Raw genomic sequence first — 24,793 nt, forward strand, 5'->3', positions numbered from 1 at the left:
ACCCTCTAAGGAGGAATATTTATCTGTCAGTTAGGGACTGACAAGGACAGGGAGCTCAGGGATTGTGCTAAGGGCAGGCAGCTGCACACAGTGGCAGAGCTTCATACGCTGCTCTCAGTTTGTTTTGTGTAAAGCCTGTAAAGGAGGAACTAGGAAGACTGTTTTCGGAAGCTTGGTTGAATGGAAAACAGAGGAGTTTTATTGCCTCTGCCCTGAAGAGAGAACAAAACCCTTTGTTTTGTTGTTATTTATCTATTTGCATCTCAGAGAAAGATGCTAGAAACTTGATTTTCAGCAGTAGAAAAACCAGGCACTTGTTTTGTAGTTATTGCATTCATGTTGGCAGGGAAGAACATGATACTTTGGGTGATTTAAGCCAAAACAGAGTTCTGTGGTTGGGATTTTTTTTGAGCGGGTTGACTAGGTTTGAGGGTTTTTGCCTTCTCTTAGGACAAAGCAAACTTGGAGCTGGGACAAGAAGGTCCTAATGAGCCATTGTATTTGTTTTTCCTTTCTGCCAGGATTCCTTGATGTGAGCATTAAGACCACACTTGCTTTAAATCAGCAAATTCTCACGAAGCCAAATCTCTTTATGAACTGGTCTCTTCTAATCAATTCACATCTATCATTACATCATACTGTATGTAACAAGCCCCCACGTATGTATTTTATACAGTCACATACACTTGCATAGGTAGATGTAAGGTATCACTATCCCCAATCCACCTTTTAAAAAGGAAAGATTGTAAGGTAATGTTTGAAAACATGACAGTGTTAAGTGAACCAAGTGAGCTATAGGGTTTGTTTTAAAAAAACAAAGTCTTCTGTGATGTTAAAAAAACAAATAAAAAACCTAAAGTTCAGGCCAGTATTAGCAAGATTTATTAGGTCTTTTCATGTCCAGACAGAAGCAGCATGTCACACTTAGAACTATTTGTAATGGCTCAGAGGGGGAAAAAAATAAGGAATATGTTTTCTAGGCAACACACATTTGGAAATAAAAATACTCAGTGAGTTAATTTTGTCCTTGTGTTTGCCCTTATGTTTAATTTCTTATAAACCCATAGAGAAAGTGAAGGGATTCTCGTACCTTAGCTTGATGAAGAAAGCTGGGGACAGTTCGTGTAAATCCCTTCAAAGTAATTTTAAAGCAGCTTTGAACGTGACAAGTGTTTAAGTGAATTATGTTGATAGACAGGTTTCATTAATTAAAGTGATGTCATTTGGTGTCTTAAACAGTTGTCCTGATTTTTCATTCTGGGCAGTGTAACTGGAGGTCAACACATGGTCAGCTTTACTTTGAAAGTAACCACTGTGCTCCTTTTAAAAGGGTGATGTCAGTCCTTTTCACATTTGAGTGTGCTGGTGAGCAAAGGAGGGTGTTTATTGCAATTTCTTGCCCTGGTAATGGTGCCTACTGTGTTTGGAGCCAAGGCACTTTGCCGGGGACTTTCCAGTGGAGTCTGGTGCCAGAGACACTTGGGACACTTGGCCTCATGGAATCACCCACAGCAGAAGTGCTCAAATCTGTCGTACCAGAAACCTTTAAAAACCAAAAAAACATACCTCAGAACTCTACTAGTTGGCTTTGCTTTCCCACCTGGACCCACTTTTTGCCACCAAGTGGCTAAGAAGGACAGGGAGAGAGGGCACATGGCCTTCTCCTTCCAGCTGTATCTCCAGGGGATGGATGGCACCTATCTGCCCTCAGCCTGGTTTTATGGTCAAGCGAGCAGGTAAAACAGGCCAGACATTTCTGTTGTGCTCAGGACACTTCCTGCTGTGAAGGTGAAACTCAGGAGGTTTGTAATCTTGGGCAGGTATTGCTTGTGCTTGGGTGCAGGGCAGTGAGCAGCTGAGGGGAGATAACCAGCAAGATAACTAGTCACCCCCCTCAAACCTCTATTGTCTTATGTGCCTACCACAATAAAAGGATTATTAATTTACTTCACCACTCTGACAGATAAAGGTAACCTCTCTTTGAGGGTGATTTGGCAGCTGTGTAGGCCTTTTAATGAAGGTGCTGCAAGCACAGTGGTTTCTCTGCAGCTCCTTGCTGGTGTCACACAAAGTTTGAGGGAACTGAGCCCCCCTCACCTTTCCTGCCTCCCCCAGCTTCCTCTTAAAGCTGCCTTTCTTGTGAGACCCTGATGTATACTTAAGGATACTTGCAAAAAAGTCCTTTCGTAACAGTTTCGGGTTTTTTGACAAGAGAGTGATGTTTGAAGTTACCTTTGCTGACAGAACAATCTGTAAACTTAAACACTCATTAGTTTTACACCAGACTCTTTGTAGATGTGATGGTGCATCCTAAATTCGGTTCAGAGCTGTCAACTAACTCCAGCTGAGGTAGTATTTTAGGTATGTCCCTTTATCCATTGCTGTTAAGTTCTATATGAAGTTGATGTTCATCTTGCTGAAGGTAGCAATGTTTGAAATAGATTTCTATATTTGCATTTCTAGTTACTGGGTTTTTTTAAATAACTGCCCTGACTTTCAGCCTTTAAAAGTGGTTTTATCATTAAAAATGTTAGTACAGAAAAGAGTTGTCCAAGAGTAACAATTGGTCTTTGAGTACAAGCAGGAGAGTGCTCCACCACGATCACCCCTTTGATAACCTTACTCTCCATGGATTGAGGTCACTACAGTATTAATTACCTTCCAGAGATTTAATTCCTTTTATATTTGTGCTTTAGAAAGCATTGATAGACTTATCATGTAAATACATCTAGTTCAATGGACGTGTAGTAGATGCCTCTGCAAGTGCCAGGGGTTTTAAAGGTAGCTTTGAAGTTGAAGAACTGAGCTGGGAGTTCCTGCCTGACTTGTAGAGATATATCTTTCATGATGTGTAACTGAGAACAGGTAAATAATTACCGATGGTGCAGGTCCTTAGAGTACTTGGCAAAAAGTAGTTTAATTATTTTAAGAGCTGTGTTTGAAAACAAAGCAGTCATGCAGCACTTGACTGGAGAACTAGGAAAATGGTTTGTCTCCCTCAATTTTTTCCTTTTCTCTTCAGATTATAAGATTTTGATGAAGAGGCAGCTGGTAGCTGGGTTGGTGTGTGGGGCTTTTTTATTGTTGCTTTTTTTGCTGTTTGTTTTTTTCCCTGAACTATTCTCTGTTGAGGACACATCCCTTTTACTGAGGAACAGAATTGTTTCTACAAGGTTCCTTCTCAGATAAGAATGGTAAGAATTATCTGATGTGGTTCAAATAACCTAAAGTGCAAAATAATTTTTGCTAATTTAAAGCAAGCTAAAAGGGTTGGAAAGATTCTTCAAATACTTTATGTTTTCCAATGCATCTTTCTCTGAGTGCTCAAGTAAGTTAATTTCCAAAAGAATGCTCAGCATTTAAAAGTACAAATAGTTTTTTTGAAAATATAACAAACTATGCTTGTTTCTGCAGCCAGAGATTGGCCCAGGTACATTGGTTGGCCTCCTTCTACAAGTGGCATATTTTGAAATAAATAAGGTGACTGTTAGAACAGTGAGGAGGAAGAAATGTTCTTGTGTTTAGCTTATTAGCAAGAGACAATTTCTCTTGCGCTCCACCTTTGGGTTCTCACCTTGTGTTGAGGTCTGCGTTGTTCATCTCTTTTAGAAGCAAAGACTCATTGCTCTCCCCTCCCAGAAGTCATGATGTTAGAAAACTAATGTATTTTAAGATTGGAGCAAGAGGTCAGCCTTTAAAATGTACTAGAATTTTCACAATCTCTTAATTAGATATAACGAAGGTTATATTTCATATATGTTCCCATGAGTTCAGGACCTAAGATTTCAAGAAAACTGTCAATTACTTCAAGATGCTTAATAATTCACTACAGTTGTCCATCCTAAATGTTCATATGGAGACCAAGATCTTTTGAGCAGATGGAAGTGCAAATGGGCAAACAGAGCAGGGAAAAATACACTGTAGCATCATATGTGATTTGGTCAGCTATGGCTTTGATCCAGAATTTTTTAAGTTTTCTTGATCAGAAAAGATTCCTGACCAGCTCAGTAGCCTTTGCATTGACCTCAGATGCACTGACAAAATTCATAGTTCCTAATATCACAAGGGAGAAAGAATATATGCAGGCATGGACTGCAAGGTTGTGACAGAGCCCCTACAGCACAGCTACAACCCCCACAGTGCAGACTCAGCAGTTTGGGATACATGAACTGCCCTTGAATACTTGACAGAGTGGTGCTTTTACTCCTGTTGCTGCCATTGGCAAGAAGTGTGTGGAGGCAAAGCGAAGCAGCAAAGTTGTCTTTCCCTCAAGCCTCTGAGCGTTCAGGGCAGTATAAACACCACCTGCAGTCCCTACAGGTGGGTAGTCCCACCTCTGTGCAGGGAGTATGTCAAAGCCATTGGCTCCAGGTAATTCCATTTCCAGTAACTGCCATACTGGAGACAGTTTCCAGGAATTAAGTGCGTAAGGAAAAGGACAAAAAAGGGCACCACCACTGCAAACAGAGGGAATTGAGGAGAAAATAACACTTTTAAAGTTCTGATTTATTGGATATGTGTTCTGTTTGAATAAGCAAGGACATATATTTGAATCAAAATTGCTTAATCAATAAATTGTCAGTTAAATAATTTTGTTCATACTTAGAGTGGCATATGTTACATAACACTTATGTAATGGATATACTTGATAAGAATTGCAATGTAGATTCAGTGGCAATAAATTTTAAGAGAAACTTGTTAAGCATACTTGCCTAGAAGAAGGAGAGAAAGAATTTTTCTGTAGGCCTTTTTCATGCAATCAGGGTTTTGAGACCTGATTTTCCTGACAAAGGTGCTACAAATAAGGAGTAGGCACACATGAAGGAGTAGAACAGTTTTCCATAGGCTGAGGTCTATTGAAAGCAAAATGAGACTGGTTAGAAGTTACTTGATTTTTTCATTGGAAGTGAAGTTTAACAGATTGTTATGCTTAGTAATGCTGTCTGTTTGGTTATGTGGCTGGAAATCTGTTTTTTTGGATATGAATAAAAAAGCCATGCTTCAGGACAAAACATGAAAGCAAATTATTATTATTATTATGCCTACTGAGAGAAGTTTCAGTGCTTTACATAAAAACAAACAAGCTTCCCACACACCCATACACTTTGAAGCTTTGTATGTGAACTGTAAACTGCTGCCAAGGAAAGTGCATGTTTTTATTTTAGTTGATTTATTTTAATTGGATTTTAAGTGGCTCATGAATAAACTGGCTTACATTAATATATTGTCTCTCAGCTAGAAAGTGTATGAACATCTGAACTGTGTAGTGATGAGACTGATGGGCATTATTCAAAAACTGAGAGATACAGTCTCTCATCTGCAGTTCTTTCCCCTTCCTTTTTTATGTGTGTCAGTGTGATTTGGTGTCTGATTTGAGAATCATTCCCCAACATTTTATAGAACCTTTTGATAAAATAATTTTCTCATTTATGCTGTTTGAAAACTTCACTCTTTTCTACTGTTTTTCCTGAGTTACTTTGTTTTTTTTTTCAAGCAGCAGCCTGGGTGGAATCGCTGCTTTATCTGCTTGTATGGGGTCTTGGCGAGAGGGAAAGAAAGAAAGGCTTCTGTCCTGCCCTCATTCTCTGCTGCATGTGCCAAGCATCCTGGTACAAAATCAGCTCTCCTCTCATCTCCTGAACGGAAGCAGTAGTTCAGTAGCAGTAGAAGGCACTCTCCAGCCCAAATGAGGGCCTGGAGAGCATGGCAGACAACCATACAACATGGCATTACAGAGGTGCAGCTCTTTGCTAGCAGTTGTTCAGCTCTAAGTTATTTAATTATGTGAAGGGTGGTTCCACAGTTTAATGGGCTGTTAGCTAAATAACTACAAGTAGCTCTGTGAATATGCACAGCCACGCCCCTTCTCCTGTAATTATCCAGTTTTATCGTGTTTTCCCATCTACACCTCCACTCTGCTTTTGAAGCTGATTTTCTTACCCAGATGCCTCCGTCTCATCCTTCACGCTGCTGTTCCTGCATGAAATGCAGATGTGTGAGTGGGACAGATGAGAGCTGCCCAGTGAGCTGTTGTCGTCTTGTGAAGAAGAGAGCTTTACAAAACAGTTGTTGCTGACAGGCTACCTAGTGGTTTTGCTAAATGTTGCAGGGATTGACATTTCATGTAAAAAACTGGGAAAAATATAAATGGTAGGTTTTCTCCCCTGCCCATGAATAATCCCATTGATGTTCCTCTGAATAGTCAAAGAACGAGAGCTAGCAAATTCAGATTACTGCATATTTATATTATTAATTCCTCCATTATTCTGCTAAGAAACAACAGAGCACAGTTTCTCTGAAACTAAGAGAGAATGCAGAATTGGTTTTCACTTAATTGGCTCTTTTGAAACAAGCCTCTTTGAGAAGCAGGATGTTGTTAGTCCACTGGGTAAAGACAGTGTAACAATACACCTAACACATAATCCAGAAACAGCTGTATGCAGGGGGCTGTATTTGAGGGGTAAAAATACCCTAGTAGCTTTCAAGTAGAAATGAGAATTTATACAAATGCAGCTTTGTCAAGAAGTCTGCACTAGCACATAAAATTAGTCAGTCATTGAAAACTTAATATTAAAATGTCAGGTGGAAATAATCATCATCTCAAAAAAATATAGGTTGACTTTCATTTAAAGTCTGTTTTGATAGTCATGGTCTTCATTCTTAGAAAGCTATTAAAGAGTAAGAATAGGGTTCACTGAGCATGAAAAATACAGGATTTGGCTTAAAAATTTAAATGTGGTCAGTGACGTATACTGGAATTTGCTTTCCTTTTCCTAACACCAGTGTAAGTTTTAAATACTTTCAAAAGTGTTTGTAATTATGTTAAATATTTGTAAGACTCGTTTACCTAAAGATGGTATCATATAAACATAGATTACAAATTGTCTTCACTTTTAATTGTCTGTTGTTGGATAAGGTTCAAGTTTATAAGTGAGACAGTTCAGTGAGGTGTTAGTCTTGCAGTTGCTGTCTGTTGAAATTTTTCAAGATTCTCATCACTGCTTAAATTCAGTTTACTAGTGTAGAAAAGTAGTTAAGACTCTTCAAAGAGTTGTGGAGTGTTAAGAAAGAAAATGAATCATGGTGTTCAGCACCTCAATGCAATTGGTACCTGAAGGAAACAGTCTCAGGACAGATACTCTGTTCAGAAGAAAATAGTTGAAGGGAGTCCTTAACTGTGCACCAGTTTCATCTCAGCATTGTTGAACTCGTGTGTTTTGCTTTTTGTTTCTAAAACAACAACAGCATACAAAACCAGATGACAGCATTTCCCAGCACAGTCTACCCACATGATGAGAGTCTTTCCATTTTACTTCCATGCTGACTTCAGTTTTGACTCAGGAGGGCATTTGTAAACATTTGTTAGTCCACTCCTGTTTGGCATTTCGGCATATATATAAATAATTTGCTCAAGGCCTTTAATCCTCAGACTTTGCAAAGCAGTGGGTAGTTAGTGATGACAATGACGATTATCTGATACAGACAAAGTGGACATTTCTTCAAGGATCAAGATCCTATGCAAAGCACTGTTTTCAATCCTGGCATAATCTAATTCCCATTTGCAATTATATCTTTAATTTCAGTAGCAACCTGGTTGTCTCCTTTTTAGAGTCCTGAAAGAGAGAACTAACCAAGGCCACTATTTAATCAAACTATATCTGTTATTGCCAAATGCAATAGCTTTGCTGCTGCATTTGCAGTTTCATACTAGAAAGGAAAATCAGTAAAGAAAAACTGTATTTATTAAGTAATTTTTTGGGGAGGATCACTTAAAACATTACATTTGGAAATCGTTAAAGTAGAGAACTGTGTAGTACTTCTCTTGTCCACCCCAAAGTGATGATTAAAACAACAAATACCAGCACAAGGGAAAGCCTTACCAGAGTGCTGGATAACACTTAAATATCAAAGTAGACGTGCTTGGTTCAAGCAATTTGCTTCAATTTCCACAAAACCTACCTTTTCCTTGAGGTGTGTAAAATTCACTAGGAGCTCACATATCAAGCAATTGGACATTCCATGACACTTGCAAAATACCATTTAAAATATCAATTTAAAAGTTACCAAACTTTTGCAGATGAAGAGTAACTTTCTGTGCATACTTTCTGTATTTTCTGTCAATTTATTTTGTGGATTACTAGCTACCTCTGCTCCCATCCCTTTTGTCTTATCACAAAAGGTCTTACCTTGGTAATATTCCCCTAGAAGCCTTTATCAGAGGGATCAGCTAGTCCTTTGCCCACTGCAGTTACAAGGAGCAGAGCCAGGGGCAAATCTCTGCCTGGAAAGCTTGAGAGAGCAGCTCTGAAGTGGTGGGGAGCAGTGACTTAGCTCCAGCTGTTGTGAAAGCCACCTCAAAACTTGCACTGTGCCTAAGTCACGGGTCCTATGCACAGGGGTGGTCCTAGCAGGCAGAAACATCTCACAAACCCATGAAAAAACCCTCATTCCTGTGAACAGCCCATCTCTCAATGTTATTCTGGATACTTAAGCAAAGCAAAATGCTTGGTTGAGTTTTACGAACACGCAGGTACCGTCTTGGTAAGATTTCTCTGGTAAGGCATGTGGCTCCTTGAAGTTCACATTCATATTAAAAAAAGCCTAATCATAAACTCTGGTTTATCCTCATGGAGATAAAATCTTTCAGAAAATAGCCTTGACTTGAAAAGGCATCTCAAGCTGAGTTTTATTTTGTGAACCTGTTGCAATGCCATACTGCAAAGGATGAGGCAGATGCCTAGTACATTGCATGCTCAGTGATCTGTTGGTTAAAGTAATTTCTTCTTGTTGCTTAAGAAAAAAGTACATCTTTTAGGTCTCTGTTAATACTCCAGGGCTTTCAAAACACTTAACAAGCCTGGCATTTGCAGGCTGGTAATATGTTTTGCATAATATCAATGGCCTGTCTTTGTGGCCCATGGGAAAAAGAACTCCTTTTCTTCTTTGTGGTGCATTCATACAGGCCTTCTGCCCAAGATGATTACAAGTGGAAACACTTTTTGTCTTTTGAAATCTTAATTCCAGCAGCCCAGGTGTTTTGATGAAGCTTCCAGTATATATCTAGCCAAAAAAGTTTTGCAAAACTTACCTGCATTTTAATGGGCAAGTCAGTTGTATTTTTTGTAATTTTACGAAAACCTTGCTGGAATATATTCAGACAAATGTAAGAAATGCTGTTTGATCTCTTCAGATGGTTAAATTGTGATTCCTGTTAGCACTGCTTTGGCTTGGTACACCCTGTTTCCTAGTCAACTGAGGATGAAGTTGGAGGAGCTGGCAGGCCTATGATATTTACATAATGCCTTTTTTTCCTGTGAACCCTGAATGTGGATGGAAACAGCCTCTAATCTTCTTAGTGATCTAAGCAAAGATTGAATGCTTTGGGTCAAGCTGGGGTTTTGGATAGGCTCAGTTAGAAAAAAAAACTAAAAATCCCAGCTCTTCACAATGATTGGAAATGGAAATATTTACAGACTGAGCTAGTTAATGTTTCAATAGTTGATAATATTTTTATTATTTCACCAGTTTGCAAAGACCACATAATCTGTTTTGAGCCATACTTGCTGAGACTTCTTGGAAGCAGAACAAACAGCCCTTGTCTTAAGCTCTGGGCACTGTTCAAGTTCATTCCCCTTAGGGTAGTTTTGAGATGTATCATGAGGCATGAAAAGGCAAGTGTCAGAATAAGCATACAACCTCAAAATTACTGGAAAAGACTGCATATGTGATCTTAATCCTTCTTGCACCACAACCACTATGACATGGTAAGAGGAGGAGTTTGTTAGGTGGCTGTCCTTTCATATCTCAGTTTTTAAAACATTCTGACTGGGATTTTTGTTGTGTGTTACAGTAATATGGCTTTTCAAACACTACTACCATAAACTTACAGATTTTAAATTTTTTAAAGTGGATAAATATCCTGAACTCAGGCTCGAAGTGACATTTCATACTTGATTTGCCTTGCCTGCCTAGATTTTCTGATATTTTTTCATGCAGAAGTTATAGCTTGTCAGGCATTCTGAACCAACATGCAAGTACAATATATTATAATGAAGGGGAAAAAAAATCAGTCTGTCCAATTTACATTTGCCTTTTTCTTCAGGCTTACCTTCCCTACTGCAAAAAAATTCATGTTCAGTCTTTTGACTTAATATTACCACTAGGAGTTTTATTATGTAATGTATCTTCACATAAGATCACTCAGAGACTGATTTCTCAGAACATGAAAGTAGGAGCTGCTGGTCCTTCTTTAATACCTGCAACCTAATGTTTGCAAACCAAATGGTCAGGTTTTATGTGGTTGCTTTTGTAACTTAGGTTCAGCAGCAGGCTTTTTTCTTTTGCTTTACTTTTTGTTCAATAATAAAATCAATATTACAACATTCCCTGCTTGAACTTGTCACTGCTGCATTTCATTAACTTTCTTAATATTTGATGCAAATTGTTTCTAATTAACATGCCTCTGAATAAAGAAAAAAAAATTCTTAAAAACCTATGTGACGTCTGTATAATAATAAAATTTTATTCTCAGCTATGAAGACTTATACTATTTTATGATCTTTTTTGAAAGTGCTACTGCTGTTATTTTTATTCTTGTAAGTGGTGTATTTTAGAATGAAACCCTTTTATCTGTACTATAATTTATAACCAGAAAATGAAAACTTGGTAAAGCAAGTAAGAACATGATTCATTATTGAGAAAAAAGAACACAACCATACTCAGAATTTGGTCTAATGTTCTTATATTTTCATTAAGTTAAGGGAAATATTTAATAGATTTTATCTTAATGGTATGTGTTATCACTATTTCACACATTAGGAGCGCATCTGTTTGGGTTTTTCTTCCTTTATCTGCAAAGGAAATTATCTGTTTTGTTACAAAAGGAAAAAAAGGAAAGGAGGGAAAAAGCGGGGGGGGGGGAAGGAGGGGGCAGAGAAAAAGGGATACAGCTGTCGACTGTGTCCTTGTGAATTACACAGAAATTAATTTGAAGACTGTTAGAAAATTTTGGCCATCCATTGCAAAACAGCATAAAATTTGAAATGTAGGGATCAACGGCAGTTTGATGAACATGTCTGCCTTGTATTTCCTACATAGAAGGAAAATATATAGGAATGAATAAAAATGTATGCATACTTATATATAAACTTGCCTTAGATATAAATTCTTTTCTTTACAACTAAAAGGAGATAAATACTTAGGGGTACGTAATCAGAACAGGATATTGCAGGGATCCAAATTGTGCTTGTTAAAGCTTATCAAAGGAGTTTACCAAATCTGGCCACTGAGCTCTGTATTGTTATTCTAATGGAAAGAAATAAAAGGTAGCAAGGGGCCTATGGCCTCAGAGAGCAGCTTGTCAGTGAGATCGAGCCAATCTAAATCTGACTGTACCCAAACACAATTGTTCAGCCTTTCCTCCCTTTTCCCCCCCTGGCAGCACGTTCTCCTTGCTCCTTTTTGGCTGCTCTACTGTGTGTGTGTCCATGCCATGAAGAGTAATTGTCTCCTCCACTTCCTTCACATTGTTAATTTTTGTCCAGATGAGTAATCCTCCCTGAGTTAGGGCATGAACTCCCGTGCCAGCATCAGGGCATCTGTGGATTCCTACAGCTGGAGGCCACAGGACCACACCATTTAGTGGCAGTATGGATTTAAGTCAAATGGAAAGTAATATGGAAAAGCAGCCTGAGCTTTACATGCATGGTGCCCCTTGTAGCCACAGCGTTCACTGTAACAACAGGAGAGATTTAGACAAGTATGCCACTAGGCTAATTAAGGGCTCTTCTGCTAAAGAGGCTTTGTCTCAAGCTTTAGTTCTGGAGATCTGAAGGTAGCTATATATATAATAAATAGTTACTGTACAACTGCAGAAACAAGACAAATTTTAAGGCCTTTGTTAAGACTTTGTTTTATTTTTGCATATAGACCAGTATTATACATGATATGGATACTCAGGTTTCAGCATTGGGATTTTTTTAATTTAAAAGTATTTAGAAAACAAATACAGATGTTATTTTATTCTGTCTGTTTTCAGACGATATTTCCATGATGAATACTTGCAGGTGATGGATTTAACTTAGGGGAAAAATGATATTACAACTATTATCATCTGTGCTGAGCTGTTCTGCAGTAGTAGAAGTTGGATGTTCATGTTCATGAAGCTGGATGTGGCTCATACCATTTAGGTTCTCAGTTTGAAATGTAAAGGCTGGTTTCAGTGAAACTTCTCTTGTTGAAAATGGGAGCTGCATGTTTTACTCTAAAAGCAATGCTGGACTGGCTGTTTATCAGTAATTGTGAAGGATTATTAGTGATTGGAGTAGGCTTTCAAGGTTTTGGAGATTTAGCATATACGAAAACATCTATCAGTGTTCTTTGCATTAGCCATGCCTGTGTTTGGAAATGTTCATGAATGTCTGAGGTAAAGCAATAAGCTTGTGCTTCCATAGCTCCTGCTGAGTTTTAAAATCTTTGCACAGCTTGAAATAAATCTGATCAGAGTTTTATATTGATCATTATCCTGTACTTCTTTCTTGCTTCTCCTTCCATCCTTTCATAAACTGGTAGGGATACAGTTCTCTTCCACATTTATAGGAACACTTAAACAATACTTACTGTTAAAGCTGGTTTGAATTAAGTATGTTTTCCCAAAATTTGCTACTACAAGATTGTTTTCACAATTATGTTGTCTTTTTGTTTTGGTTTTTTTTTTGTTATGAAAAGGCAATGTCTTGGTTTTCCAGAACATGGTCAACCAGTCCCCTTACCATCCCTGTGGTACTCTTCTCATAAAATAAATAGGAACAGAAGGTTTAGAAAATACACCCCAATTTCTGACTAAACTGAAATGTCTCATGGATGCTTGTGCCCTTGATATTCGGTTGCATTCACTTTCATGTTACCTCATGCTCTGTAGCATTAATGAAAGCAATGGGGCATTGTTTTGATCCTGTTATTTATTTTTCTCCCCAGCTGTGTGCTGCCCACCTGCCAACCCGATCAGAGGCACCCAACCACTATCAAGCAGTGTGTCGGGCTCTGTTTGCTGAAACAATGGAGCTCTACACTTTCCTGGCCAAAATTAAAAGTGCAAAAGAGGTAAGCACTCTGAGAAGGTTTTCTGCTTTTGAGCTCATCACCATGTGAATTCGGTTTGCAAAATTGCTTCTGTACCCAGCCAGTAGGGAATGTCAGATTCTTGAGGAGGTGATCTGTAGTGTTCAGGGAGAACAGCTCTTCAGCTGAGGGGTTTTTTACTTTGGCCTGCAACCATTTACATCCTTAGAATTTGTTACTAACTGTGACTAGTCTATTTGGGAGTAAAACAGACTATTTTCTTTGAGGGTAACACATTGCATATATGTACCCATTCCTGCATGCCTGTATGCAGAGTTTTTGAGTCTAAAAGCTTCTCTGGTGTTTCTGGGATATTATAAAGTGTCGGAGCTTTGCCTGTTCTTCCTCAGCTCCTTCCCATGAGGGAATTCTCTTTGCTGAGAATTGTCTGAGATTTTTCTTGCTCATATTTTGTCCCCAGACAGCAGCTTCTCTTACCTTTTGCTGTATGATTGGTTTGTTGTCTGTCACGTTGGTTTCACAGCGGAGCCAATTTTAAAAATAGAAAAATTTTCCCCTTCAGGTCACGATGCTTGTGATCACTGCCTGTTTGGCTGTGATTGTTGGCTGAAAGGCCATCCTGTGAACCACTGCAATTAACGGCTCTGGCTGAAGAGTGACTTTAAGGATGATATTTACTGCAGATAGTTTCAGTGGTGTTGCTTACAGAATGGCCCTGTGAACAGTTGTGTTAAAACATTATGGGTGCTGGTAACATTGGAAAACTGGTGGGTGAGGTGAAGGGCAGGAAGGAAAACTCTTTTCTTAAAGCTGGTTTCTTCACCGAAGCCAACTTGTCAAGTAACAATGCTTTCATAAATTTTTTTTTAATAAATCCCTGAAGGATTTTCTTTTCTTTTGTAAGTCAAGATCTACAGTACCTCTGAAAAGCAGGATAAGATTTTACAGTCTGACCTAAAAATTTTGCTGCTGAAAGAGGCAGAGCTGTTCCACCCACACACACATACGCCCACTGTTTTCCTTCTTCTGGTTCTAGGGAACAAACCCAGCAAATAGCAAGCAAAACAAAAAATAAAGGAGTTATTCCTTGTCAGGTTATTGAGTTGGATCAGCTCATTAAAGGGTCAGGTGAGCCTCAGAGCAGCACAAGAGAGCTTTTCTCATGGTGGTGGAATATGCAAACCAGTCAGAGGCATAAGGGGCTGGTGCTTTTTCCTTCCTGACTGAGATGCATCATCGAAGAGGGAGAATCCTTCTGAGATGTTTTTCTGCTGCACAGGGCCAAATTTCATCTCCCCTTCTTCCCCAGTCCAATTCAAACTGAAAGCAATTTTTAAACTGAAGCAGTGTCATACCAGGATAATTTTGACAGTGTCAGCATGGCTGGAGAGCCACGTGTTTGCTGAAGTGCCTGTGTTATGGGACATCTGCATCCAATACCCATGATACAAGGACGAGTCAGGATACAAGATCTCCATGCTAAATCTGTCTCCCAAACCTTGACATCATTAATTTCACATCTCAGCTTTTAACTACTGGATATATTAATTGAGGGACCTGTGCTGGAAACACCTCACTGATCAGCTATTGCAAAGTCCATGTTGACACTCAGAAATAAGACCTTTCAGAGTTCTTCTTTCTGCTCAGAGGGGAATTATGTTTCCAATAATTCTCCAGCATCTTGGCCACAGTGAGCAGTAATAAGGCATCTCTGTTGTCAGTGTCAAAGTAAAATATTGTGGGCTATAATAATTTAAAATCAAGTCTTAACAATGATATTTTAAAATTATTTTTAAAAGTGGCAGGGATTTTGAGTTTGAAAATTATTTAATCACCTTGTAATTGTGCATAAAAACTTGACAACATCTAATCACACCATAGAGCATACTATGAGTTAATCCCAAATGAAAGAAACCATTTGCCTCTCACAGGCTATTAGGCAATGATTCAAAGCACATTTAGGTCAAAGGAAGTAATCCTTGTAGATGGAATTTTGGCCCTACTGAATCAGTAAGACTTTTATTGCTGCACCTAACCAGGGCCAGAATTTTGACCTTTTGATTTCATTTTACTCTTGATCAGTCCCTCAGTAGGCATGTAAGAAATTAAAAAGAAAGTTATCTTAGAAGCAGCTTTTGGAATCTGAATGCTTTGTGTTTGTTATGTGCTTGGTCCTTGGTCATAGCTTTTATCTAACTAATTTTGAAAACAATATAGTGTACAAAATAAAAAATAGGTATGAAGAAAGTATGAGGTGGAATGCTGTAAATCTTGTTGCACCATTTTAAAATGACCTTTATAGTCTATACTTGAGGCAAGCAGGGATCATATGATCACACTAGGTTTGTGCCAGTAAAAGCTGTGTTATTGTTTACATGCTCTTCTGTCTTGCAAATACATAGCAGAATATTAGGTCATGACGAGTACAGTTAAATAGTCTTCTAGTGAATTTCTTTTTTCTTTTCCTTTTTTTTATAGTCATATAAGTATTGGGTATAAAAGAGATAAACACAGAATACTTCAGTGAGGAAATTTTGTTGTCGTAAATTTGTGGTGATTGCATTAACAGATAACCAGGGGGAAAAAACCCAAGTTACATACATCAGTTCTGATTTAAAAAAAATATACTGTGTAATATCGTGGGTTTGACACTAAAGATGCCAGCAATTTTACACTGTTAGTTATTTCAAAAATAACAGCTTTATTTAGAGATCTTCTTTAGATTCCCTCAGACCTAGACACGGTTGTGGATGTGAGATCAAAATGAAATAAAAAAGACCAAAAAGGTGAAAGAATGCTCTGAAATTACTTAATATAACTTTCTTATGGATAAAAATTAGTTTGAAATTACTTGGATTCCTTCTGGGGCCACTGAGTGGCACCTGGTATCTGTTTTCCAGGTATATGAGGTTCATAGGTTTTGGTCAGTAAATGCTTAAACAGGCAGCTTCACTGCAGTGGAAGAGGGAGAATTTTTATCTGCAGAAATTCACTTGCCTGGAGTGAACTAAATCTGACCTACCTTTTGCTGCAGCCTAGAACAGGTTCAGATGGGAAATAAACTGTGAAAGAGGCAGGTGAAGATATTGCTGTGATGCTGTTTTCAATTTGTCCCTGTAAAAACTTATCAGGACTTTGAAAATCCATGATTTCAAGAGGGATAGACTAGTAGGTAGGAGGGATAGGTCTATAGGGCTGTAATATGTTTTAATACTAGTATATACACTGAGGAGTGACGTGTTCCCCAGTCATCATCTGTCATATAACAAATAGAGCGTAGATTCACAAAGGGTTCTACTGGCATGAATTTGGGTGAGTGTATTAATCAGAAATGATGAAGCAATGAGTGAGCTGTTCAGATCATCTCAGTGGATGTCAGATAGAATGTTTAAGGCACTTTGTCACATAATTGATGCCATGTGGTTACTTCCAGTCTGATTCTCTTTGTATGAAAGGTCAGCAGTAAAGTTGATTTGCAGGCAGGGAGATAGTACTTCCATTCTTAAAGAGTGTAAAATGTTTAATGTAGTGGCTGCACAAGACAGAGTTGAGAGAGATGTGATACTACTGTTGCAATAGTTAAAAAAGTAAACAACTAAAAATTTTGGTTTTGCAAGGTGAAGCTTTTCTAGCAATTTCACTGGGGTGTTTTTTCAGTTTGCTGGCAGCATCTGTATGCTGCTTCGGCTCTGTGAAATGTGCTCTTGCTGCAGACCCACCCTGGATACCAGCTGCTGCCATCCAGGAGTGGTCTTCTGATGGGCCAAGGCCTCCTAACTCTTGTCCTGCTGTTTAAGCATTTACAGCTTGTTTTTGATGTCAAGAAGTGAGCTTTCAAAATTGCAGTAAGAAAATCCCACAGAAAGGGGATCTCTCCCTTTTTTTTTTTTTTAATTAGGGGAAGAATGGTCAACCAGATGAAGGAGATGCACATGTGCATGGCAGGTAGCAAGGTAATTTGAATATCTCCTAAAAATTGACCCATTTTTTAATTGGTAAAAGAAAAGATACATCTTTTTCAGGATAATCCAAAAGTCATTGACATAACCTTTGTTGGCACCTGGCCATAGACAGAACTGTAGGCACAAATAAGTGATGTCCATGAGATAAAGCAAATGTTCCTGAGAAGTATCCTGCTGTGGAGTATCTGAAAAGGTCACACACATTGCTCAGAAATAGCATCAAGTGCGACTGAGAGAGACAGGGAGAGACTATACCAGCAAAGGAATGCAGAAATTGCTGCTCTGGATCAGACAGGGGATTCACCAGGGCTGTATCCACATTGCAAACCTGCTTTATTGAAGGGATATCTGCCCTTTGGCTCCCTGTTACTGCCTGGTCTTGCCTTCTCCTGGAGTTAATGCTCCATATGCACTTCATGGCTGAGTGAGCCACCAATGTGCTCTTGCTGCAAAGAAGCTTTATGGTGTCCCAGGCTGCATTAAGAAGAGTGTTGCCAGCAGGTCGGGGGAGGTGATCCTTCCCCTCTGCTCAGCCCTGGTGAGGCCACAGCTGGAGTACTGGGTCCAGTTCTGGGCTCACCAGTACAGGAGAGACATTGACTTACTGGAGAGAGTGCAGGGGAGGGCAAGGAAGATGATGAAGAACTGAAAAGCTCTCCTGTGAGGAAAGGCTGAGACCCAGGGCTGTTCAGTCTGGAAATGAGAAGGCTCAGGGTGATCTCACAAATATCTTTAAATGCCTGAGGGGAGAGTGCAAAGAGGACAGGACCAGAGGCAATGGACGCAAACTAAAACACAGGAGGTTCCCTCTGAACAGCCAGAAATACTGTTTTTACTGTGAGGGTGACTGAGCACTGACAAAGGTTTTCTGGGGAGGCTGTGGGTTCTCTGTCCTTGGAGATGTTCAGAAGCTGCCTGGACATGATGTTGGGCAATGTGTGGCCCTGCTTTAGCAGAGGGATTGGACCAGCTGATTTCCAGAGATCTCTTCTAATCTCAAACACTTTGTGACTCTCTGAGTGGTCCCAATAAAGGTGATGCTGGTCTGTAGCATGTAGAGCTGTGGGTAATGAACTCCACAACTGGCACAGGGGGTGCCAGAAAACACCATGTGATGCTAGCCAACATAACATGATATATGAGATAAGTGTGCAGTAGGCAGATCTGTTGCAGTAGGTTTGACATACATCTCAAAATGTTTTAGAGCTTTATGTACACCCTAGAGCATCAAAATTAATATTCCTTCAAAAACTAATTAAGACTTTGTATATTTTTATAATTGCCTACATCTCTGATTGCAGTGAAAGTCCACGCTCATCAAAAACTTATCCATAATTTCATTATCCACAGTGTGCCTTGTAATTAAGCTTTTGGTAGAACACAGAGAAAGCTCCCAATATGTCATCTTTGTACTGTTCTTTTAAAACATGTGGCCTTTCATTTCTGTACCTTCTGATGTAAAAACATAATTCTTTCAGTCTGCCTGGATATATTTCAATCCGATTGGTAGGAAATGTAAACACAGAAATTCTAGTTAAGTACATGCATAGAAATGAAATTGTTCCTTTCTTTTTTTCCTAGTTTCATGCCATACAAAGATTCAATTGGAAAACAGCTAATGAAAAAAGTCAGGTGGCTATACTGCTGTATTTTTTGTACAAAATATGATGAGAGGTAGTTAATAGGTACCTAAACAACGTTAATGGCTAACTTATTTTGGAAATAGAGTCATTAGCCAAGCTACTTTCAAAAGTCTTGTGACTGTCAAAGCTTTCAAGTACTCTGCTGCTTGGCTTTTCAGAGAGCACAGATGGAGAAATAAATTAATTCAGAAACTTTTGGCTAATAACTTCGCTTTTGCCTACACTTCCAAGTCTTCAGTGACTCCACTTTTGCAGCTGTGTTGTCGTCAGGCTTGCAGCCCCATTGTCATCAGTTCCATACCTCAATTTAGGACCTTTAGTGAGGGAAAATGCTCCTGGTTTGTGTTTGGCAGGGGAGGGTTTGGTTATATTGTCTTAAGTAGTGCAGACACTGGTACTCAGTGTTACATGCCCTTGGTTTTACATGCCCTTGGTTTGGGGTTTTTTTGCCTCTTCTGAACAGTTATGTTGAGCAGCATGGTGACTATTGCCCTCTTCACAGCTGAGCAAAGTGCATGAGCCCATACCTCTGTACATGAAAAACTTTGTCTATCAGCTTGTGGTTTTCAGGGACTGATTTAACTGATTCTTTTCTGATTAATTAAATGGGTTTTGGGTCTTTTCAAAGACCCTGTGACCTAAACCATTGGAATTTAAACCCAAGTTGAATATCTGAAGGTAATTAAAAGCAGTTTCTCCCATATGTGCATGTTATGTATTTTTAGATTGAGCCTAGATATGCAGGAATGTTTTATTAGTTTCACAGATAGCAGTGTAAGAGTCAATTTAATCAGTGAACAAATGACTCCTAATTAAGTGTATAAACTGGGAACTGCAGTAGGCTGTGTTCTGCAATTGGTGAAAGGCAAAGTCCAGGTCTGGATTCCCTAGAATACCACATTCATTAAAGCACTGTGTTTTAGAAAGCATTTTATGGAAGCTGTGCTGACAAGAGTCTTATATAAACTCCCATCTGTCACTGAGCACAGAAGAGCACATCTCAAATGTGGGCCACGCAGCAGCAGCAAATCAACTGCCTGCTTTTAATAGTGCAGCAAGAGGTTTGAAGACATTTGATATTTTTATTACTAGCTTTTTTCACAAAATGCAGTCTTTTTAAAAAATGGTCAAATCCGGTAAAGGTTTGAAAAAAAGCGAAAGCTCTTGAAATAGTCATTTCCTACACATCAAACCTTTATTTCCTGAATGAATGCCTAGGCTGTAATAGGTGAATTAGGTCTGTGGTATGGGTCTGAGGTTCTGGGATTGTTTAGAAAAACCCTTTTAAGATGTTTCTGCTTTCTGGAATGGAAATCAATTTAGGCCACATATTTATTATACTGTAATAGCTTTTCTTAAGCCATTGTCCCAAGGGTAAGTGCAAGTGGCTACAGCAGCAGCTGAGGTTACTTGCAAGTTTTGGAGCACAGTTGAATTGTGACAAAGGGTCTATTGTATTTTAAATGTGTTGGTTTCTGTAATTTACAGTTGAAACAAAGGCAGAAACCCGCTGATGCTGGCTAGGGATGCTGGGTAACCCTAATGTTCCATTTAGCCGACAAGATTAAACATAATCATTTGTTACAGTGAATTTCTTCCTTCCCAAGCAGCACCTGCCAGGTGTAGAGGAGTTAAAGAAGCCTTCCTGAACACTTCCTGCAAGCATAGAGCACTTGCTGGTTTCTTCCAAAGCTTTGTCAGTTCCATAATGATGGAAATTCCTTTATTTTCCACTTTTCTCCACTAATTGCATGTTGAGCTGTGTTTAGGGGGCAGAGTCAGGTGCCAGAGATGGGAATGAACTACCCCTACAAAGTGGGATTCTGTGGTACCAGGGCCACAGCCAAGCACTTGGCACTGGGATGAAGAGTAAAGGAAGCCCAGCTTTGGCAGTAGCCTGTGCTTGTACCAGCTCATTTGTATCATAAAACTGCCCTGGGAGAGACTTTATCTCTTGGCTGGCAGGTTTTGCTCCTGCAGCTCTCTGGTGCGTGGTAACCAGCATCATTTACACCTGTTCTTTCTCGGGTAGGAACTGCCCCTCTAGCTATGTTCCAGAGAAACTAATTAGATGGCTGCCTTATTTGGAAGATGTTTCAGCTGCTGAGGGTTTATTTTTTTCCCCCTTCTTAATTTTCTGCTGTTAAGAAAAACAGGTTATAATCTCTTCTAGCTTCATGAAATATTTATGTCAGCCAAAAGCATCAGCCTTTGGGCACAAACCAGCCCTGCAAACTGTATGGTAGGGAACACTGTTGCTGAGATGGGTGATTGTCACCAGTCTTGTTGAATAGCTGAAGTATAGGCTAAGCAGCTGGGACACGTTAGTTTTTTTAAAAATTAAAGTGTACCTTCCAGTATGGGAAGGAGGAGCAAATATGGCAGTTGCGAGCCCATTTACTGAAGTTGTCTTTTTGATTACAAAGAGATATTTTACAGTTTACCAGTAGATGTTAGCAGTTTGCAAGAAAGTAATTTACAGTTCACAGGTACTGTACTTTAAATGATTACTCCAACTGCATGATACAGAAAAGAAGAAGGCCTGGATAGCAAAATACACATAAATAAAGCCTTTATGTTACCCGTTCTTTCCATTTTTTCCGTCTTTCCCCTGGAAAGGGCAATTGCCTGTAAGTGTCAGACTGACCGCAGTGCCAGGACCAACAGAAGTTTCCACAAAGACATTCTTTCCCAATTGGGTATCCTGTTGTGATGCTGCAAGTCATGCCAAAATGTTCCCACATTGTCCCATGATGTATCTGCTTTTGTTAGTATGGGTGATTTATGGTTTTTTAGAGTCTTCTGGTAAATTATGTATTTTATTTTGATAGGGCAATGGTAGTATTTCTTCTTTGATACTAAAGCAATTGTGTTACTTACATGAATAAGACAATGAAGAACCCATCTGGTGTCTTTCCAAAACCTCTGTGGTAGCTGATTCACATGTCCTGTCTCTGCAGCCAGGTTTGGTTGATGCTTGCACTGTTAAATGTGTGTGTTAAGCACTTTTCCAGTGGTTCCATTTCTTACACTTGAAGTGCTGGCCGTTTAGGAACCAATTCCAGGAAAAAAAAATTTTTTAAATGTATGCTTATTTTTTTTTCTTCTGGAAAGCTCAGAAGCTGAATTGAGACTGATTGTTCAGTTCTATTAAAGGAAGAGCTTAAGTGCTTAAAATATAGAAATACTTTTGGTAGATAATGTCTGTCAGATCTCTGACCTGTTGCTTTAGTCTCATACAATAAAAATGTAGTTAGCAGAGGTAATTATCTGTTTTGGATAAATTAGTGAGTACTTAGAAAACAGATCAAATTAAATGTTGTTAAAGATTTCCTGGAAAACTCTCTGTAAATATGAAGTGGATTATCGAGGAACTGTTTGTACTGCTGATTCCAAAACATTTCAATAGAGAAGTAAACAACAAAAAAAAATTAGCCGTTTGAATATACAGGTGTTGATATGTATAAGAAAATTTGTGTAAAGCCATAGCATTTTGTGTGCAAGCTTGCCTATTTTTTGGTCTGCTATAATAATTTTTTATATTCTTGTTGGTATGAAAGCTTTTTTTTTTTGCCCCTTTGCACACCATCTTCTCCATATTTATATGATCTGATCTTGTTCATAAGTAGCAGTTTTTATCTTTGAAAATCTATTTCTCTTCCTTACATGATTTTGTGATTATTTCAGAATCTATACCCATGTTAATACAGACTAATTAATTACAATATCTATGCAATTCTGTCAGTATTCAGTGTAAAGCATTCTTGTACCCTATTTCTCCTTCTACAAAAATGAGCTGTCTTGAATTCAACAAACAGTAGTTTTGGTATGAGTGGATCCTTACCAGGCTGGTAATATTTTCTGTGTTGTAGCTTAAACAGACCTGAGAGGTGGTTAAGATTTTTCCTGTGCATATAAAAATTTAGGGATATAAACATTTTAATGTGTAGTTTTTCCTACAGCATATTATTATCTGAAGTACTTTCATATTCAAAACTTAACATTTGTTCCCAGTATTTAAGATTAATTTTTCAAGGAAGAGAAATATATTCAAATAGTGTTTCAAGTTACTTCTACAGTATTGCTGTTCAAGTCATATAATCTTCAGTACAATACCCAAACAACATGATACAAGAGATATCAAAAATTAAGCTTCCCTTTTACTTGAGAGTAATGCCCCTGTTCATTTATTGACTCATTTCCTTTTCATTGGCAGAACCTGAAGAAGATTCAGGAAATGGACAAAGAGGCCAGTGATGAATCCAGCACAGATCTTGATGAACTAAAAAATGCTGACTGGGTAAGAGAAAAATTTTATAGTGATTCAGCATCACTACTGGTAGTTTCTTTTTCTTTATAAAGTTGAAGGGCATTATTAGCTCCACCCTCATGAGACCCCACCTGAAATAGTGTCTGGCTCTGTAATCTCCAGCATTCAGAAGGATGTGGACCCATTGGAGTGAGTCCAGAGGAGGTGCACAAAGATGCTCAGAGGGTTGGAGCAGCTCTCCTATGGAAACAGGCTGGGAGAACTGAGGTTGTTCAGTGTCAAGAAGAGAAGGCTCCATGGAGACTTTTGAGCAGCCTTCCAGTACCTAAAGGAAGCCTCCAAGAGAGCTGGAGAGGGACATTTTAGAAGGACTTTTAGTGACAGGACAAGGTGGAATGGCTTTAAACTGAAAGAGATTGAGATTTGACATTAGGAAAAATTCAGATTATATATTAGGAAAAAATTCTTTGCAATGAGGGTGGTAAGGCTCAGGAACAGATTTCAGCAACCTTGTATAGTGAAAGGTGTCCCTGCCCAATGCAGTGGGGTTGGAACCAGATGAGCTTTAGGGTACTTCCAAACCAAACCATTCTATGATGCTGTGTTCTAGTCAATCTCTGGGTTTTTTAAATATATGAAGTAATAGTAAGTCACAACAAGTTAAAACTAAATGAAGTCTCAACTTCCCTTTGCAGACAAATGAAACAATACAAGTAACCAAGCAACACATTTTTCCTTAGACTGTTCTCATGGAGAAGCTTTTGCAGTTTAAAAAGACTGGACATTTAGGCAGGTACCATGCTGACTGCCCTTCAAAAGGGCAGTCAGGCAGTAGACAGAGCCACCAGCTGAATTTCTCCAGAGATGAAAGAAAAGGGCTACAGGGAAACTCTTAAGAAGGAAGTAGCTTATTTTATTTTTTTAGGTACTGTTCTTGTCAGTTCATAGAGGAATATTATGAGATTCTTAAAAAAATACTTGATTTCAGTTTCCCAATCTTCTATCCACCACCTGTTCATTCTGCTTCACAGAAAATGAGAGGGAGGTGTTAGTGCTCTTACAGGCAGAGCAAGAGAAGTTGACTACTGAGAGGATATTGCAAGATCTTAGGACTTGGAGTCCATTCCAAAATTTCTATTTGAAGAGCAACTTTTGGGAAATTTTGCAAGAAGGTCCTGGGCAATATAGTTTCCGATTCAATCACTGTTTTAATTCACATAGTATTAGCTATAAGACTAAAACCTTTGAATATGGGCTTGCAGTATACTTGAAGTGGGAATATAGATGTAAGGTGTGAGAATTTCAGATCCTCTTTCCATACTTGAGGTGAGACCCAGCAGCCCTGCTGAGTCACCACAAGTTTTTTTATGTTCATGAGTGTTAAAAATAAGCTTATATAGAATAAAATGGGGTTTGGTTGATGTGTTAAAAATAAAATAGTACAGCTGTAAATATTTGGTGGTGTTATAGAAGGAAAATTAACAGCTTTGGTTTAATGTGAGGTGGTATTCAAGGGTAAGGTATGAAATGAAATTTCTGACTCTTTTGTCTTCAGGCTCGTTTTTGGGTGCAAGTGATGAGAGATTTACGGAATGGTGTTAAACTTAAGAAAGTTCAAGAGCGTCAGTACAACCCACTCCCAATAGAGTATCAACTCACACCCTATGAGATGCTGATGGATGATATTAGATCCAAACGCTATACCTTAAGGAAGGTCATGGTAAGTCAAGAGAATTGCTGCAGTTTGTCAAATCTGAAATGTTATTTTCCTTTTTTTTGTCTTCTTTTTGTCTTTTTTTTTCTGAAAATCTTGAAATTATTATTTCATATAGGTACTA

At 38.7% G+C, this 24,793-nt stretch overlaps 1 protein-coding gene across 4 annotated transcripts in view; it reads left to right on the forward strand.

The window, feature by feature from the left end:
* The window catches only part of SPIRE1 (spire type actin nucleation factor 1), a 124,931-nt gene that overhangs the window by 64,865 nt on the left and 35,273 nt on the right, over positions 1 to 24,793 (forward strand). For all 4 annotated transcript variants that reach the window (XM_085052496.1, XM_085052499.1, XM_085052497.1 and 1 more), the window contains exons 4-6: positions 12,976 to 13,101; positions 22,902 to 22,985; positions 24,511 to 24,675. In XM_085052496.1, the coding sequence (XP_084908622.1) occupies positions 12,976 to 13,101; positions 22,902 to 22,985; positions 24,511 to 24,675 (375 nt within the window). The remainder of the gene's footprint in view (positions 1 to 12,975; positions 13,102 to 22,901; positions 22,986 to 24,510; positions 24,676 to 24,793) is intronic.

Source organism: Lichenostomus cassidix, chromosome 2, assembly GCF_008360975.1.
Source record: "Lichenostomus cassidix isolate B80296 chromosome 2, HeHo_3.0, whole genome shotgun sequence".
Lineage (NCBI taxonomy): Eukaryota > Metazoa > Chordata > Aves > Passeriformes > Meliphagidae > Lichenostomus > Lichenostomus cassidix.